General features: G+C 32.3%; 1 protein-coding gene across 1 annotated transcript; it reads left to right on the top strand.

The window, feature by feature from the left end:
- Window positions 1-1,590: 1,590 nt before the first annotated feature.
- LOC124365561 lies at window positions 1,591-2,175 on the top strand. Its single transcript, XM_046821553.1, has one exon. It carries the CDS (start codon window positions 1,591-1,593, stop codon window positions 2,173-2,175), a length of 585 nt encoding a protein of 194 aa, XP_046677509.1.
- Window positions 2,176-2,763: the final 588 nt, after the last annotated feature.

Here is a 2,763-nt window from a genome sequence, read left to right as displayed (position 1 = left end):
ACTTAATATTGAATTTAGTTAGTGAGGTGGGCAGTTCCTTGAAACTTATAATCATATATTGACTCTGCTCCTTGTTATATCAGAGATACAGCTTCATCCCAAGGTTGAGCGTTGTGTACTAAAAGTTCTCTACTTATGTTACTTATAACTGACGGTCATTTACTTTATTTCAATTAGTTTTACATAGGTAAATCCATACAAAGTAGTAAATAGTTCCTAAACGTCAGAAAGGTTTAGTATCATCACATATTTCCCATATTCATTGTATATATTACACCAATGACTGCATAAAATACAAAAGTGATTTTTTAAACTAATAAAAAAGGTTGAATACTCATGATTAAGTTGCGTTTAAAATTTAATTACAAAACTTCATATTTTAGAGAATATATTCAACACATTATATTTTTGTCCAGTTGTCATATAATATAATTATTCTTGTCTTTTTCTAGAGTAAAAATACAAATGGTATTGAAATTTATGATTAACAAAATTTTATGAATAAACACAATTTTTAAAACTATGTGTGTGTAGGTATGTGTAATATGGCTTATTTCATTGGCTAACATCTCTTGCTATGTTATACTTACATGTTAAAATGACATACTATTCTACTCATTTTGTTTCAAAAATTGGTTTCTTCTGAAATATTTTTATTGCCATTATGGTTATTCATACCAATTACCAGTTCCAAAATTATTTAACAACTTTGTGTAGGTTAAAAGGTAATAAAAATAAAGGAAAAATAATCGTCACATGACTTTACAGATTGTTCATATGTTCATGATGTTTAATAATTATTAATTGACAGTAAATCATTACAGCGTTTAAGATATAATGAGTTGTATAACGTTACTATACTATGATTTTAACTATCCGGAATGTGGACTTCGAAAGATCAAATTAATCGGAAGTACATAATAGAATTATTTCACCTTAATCCCGTCGTGATTGAACTAATCCAATTAATGATAGAAATTTAATCAGATGTCTCATTAAATAAAAGGGTTTATTGGTTAAAGCTGAAAATAGTAGCCTAATATTATTTAATAATAATGTTACATAATTAAAATATTGATAATTCTGTTTGCTCTACATTAGGGCAATTAATAAATTAATAGTAAGGCAAAATACAGAAACACAATATGGCAAAACGTTTAGCGATTAGCATAAGCTTTGAAAATATATTTTTGATGCAGTAAATGATGACATTATTTCCTTTCGTTATATACCTATGGCATAAGCTGCTTGGTATACAGTGTAAAATTGCTTATTTATAAGTAATGGATGTTTTAGCCACGACTGAAATGAATTATAAATTGTAAAATGTTTGGGGCCTGTCCTGGCGGAAGAGTGGACCATTGGTCTAATTGTCTCCCTCTCTCTCTCTCTCTCTCTCTCCCTCTCTCTCTCTCTCTCTCTCTCTCTCTCTCTCTCTCTCTCTCTCTCTCTCTCTCTCTCTCTCTCTCTCTCTTTCTCTCTCTCTTCTCTTAAATTTTAAACTTAAGAAGCGAAATAAGACAATCCAATTTGGAGATCACTAATTCTTTGAACACGTATGGTGAGTGGATAGTCGAAAACGGTAAGAAGATGGAGGAACTGAGCAAAGCAGTATTAAAAACGGCTGCAGATATCGAAGATTTGCAACAAGAAAATATTAATTTACGTAAATCAAACGCTGATTTAACTGTTAAGGTTGACACATTGGAACAGGCTACTAGGGAAAATGTTGTCGAGATCTATGTCGTACCATTTAATGCAAAAGGAAATTTAATCGATATTTTAAGCCAGATTTCACAGGTGATTGGTTTTGATTTCAATAGAGACATGATAGACCACTGTTATCGTTTCGGGGCTGTGTCAGGACGCTCGGGGGCAATCGTGGCAAAATTTGTCCGTAAGCTGGGTATGGAGGGTTTTCTAGAGAAGAGACGACAGAAGAGAAACGTTAGTTCCCGGGACCTGGGTTACATGGCAGGTGAGTCCACACCGGTGTACGTGAACGAGAGTCTTACAAAGGCGAAGAGACTGTTGCTGAATGCGGCGCGTCAAGTGAAGGCAGATAAACATTACACTTTCCTGTGGGTGAAGAATGGGCGAATTTTTATGCGGAAGAATCAAGGGGAGCGTTATTTAATCATCAACTGTGAAGCTGACCTTCAAAGAATCATTTGACTTTATTCGTCCTGCTGTACACTGTCTATTTGTATGTTTATTTTTAAGTTGCACTCGAAAATGCTATTTATATGTTATACCTCTCAAACGTCACACTATTTGTATACTTGTTATTTATTGTTTTTGTTCTGTCTTTATTTATATGAAGCGTACATTATTTATGGTGTAATATTTTTTTTCTTCACTGATGATGGAAACAAATGAAATTTTGAATGAAAGCATGAATTCTTTAAATTAACTTAAAAGTTATTTTTGTACGTATAAAAAAAACGTTAAAGACTGCACATATAAAAATGTTGAAAGTTTGAGAGCACACAGAGAATCTTTCCTTCAGTTATTCAATGATAACATATTTGATATTATAGTAGCTACCGAAACATTTTTAGATCCAGTTATTCAATCAGCACCTTATGTAATCGATGGGTATAATATAATAAGGCATGACAGAGAAGGAAAAAAGGAGGTGGCATAGCTGTATACCTTAGAAGTAATCTTAGTTATAGAATAATAGCCTCATCCGACTCTAGATATAGTAAGAAAGTAGAGTATATTGTGTTAGGAAATTGTTGTTATGTGCAGTATATCGCC

The sequence above is a fragment of the Homalodisca vitripennis genome, chromosome 6 (assembly GCF_021130785.1).
Source record: "Homalodisca vitripennis isolate AUS2020 chromosome 6, UT_GWSS_2.1, whole genome shotgun sequence".
In the NCBI taxonomy this organism is placed as follows: domain Eukaryota; kingdom Metazoa; phylum Arthropoda; class Insecta; order Hemiptera; family Cicadellidae; genus Homalodisca; species Homalodisca vitripennis.
The sequence above is the reverse complement of the archived record's forward strand: the minus strand, read 5'-3'. Positions and strand labels throughout refer to the sequence as shown.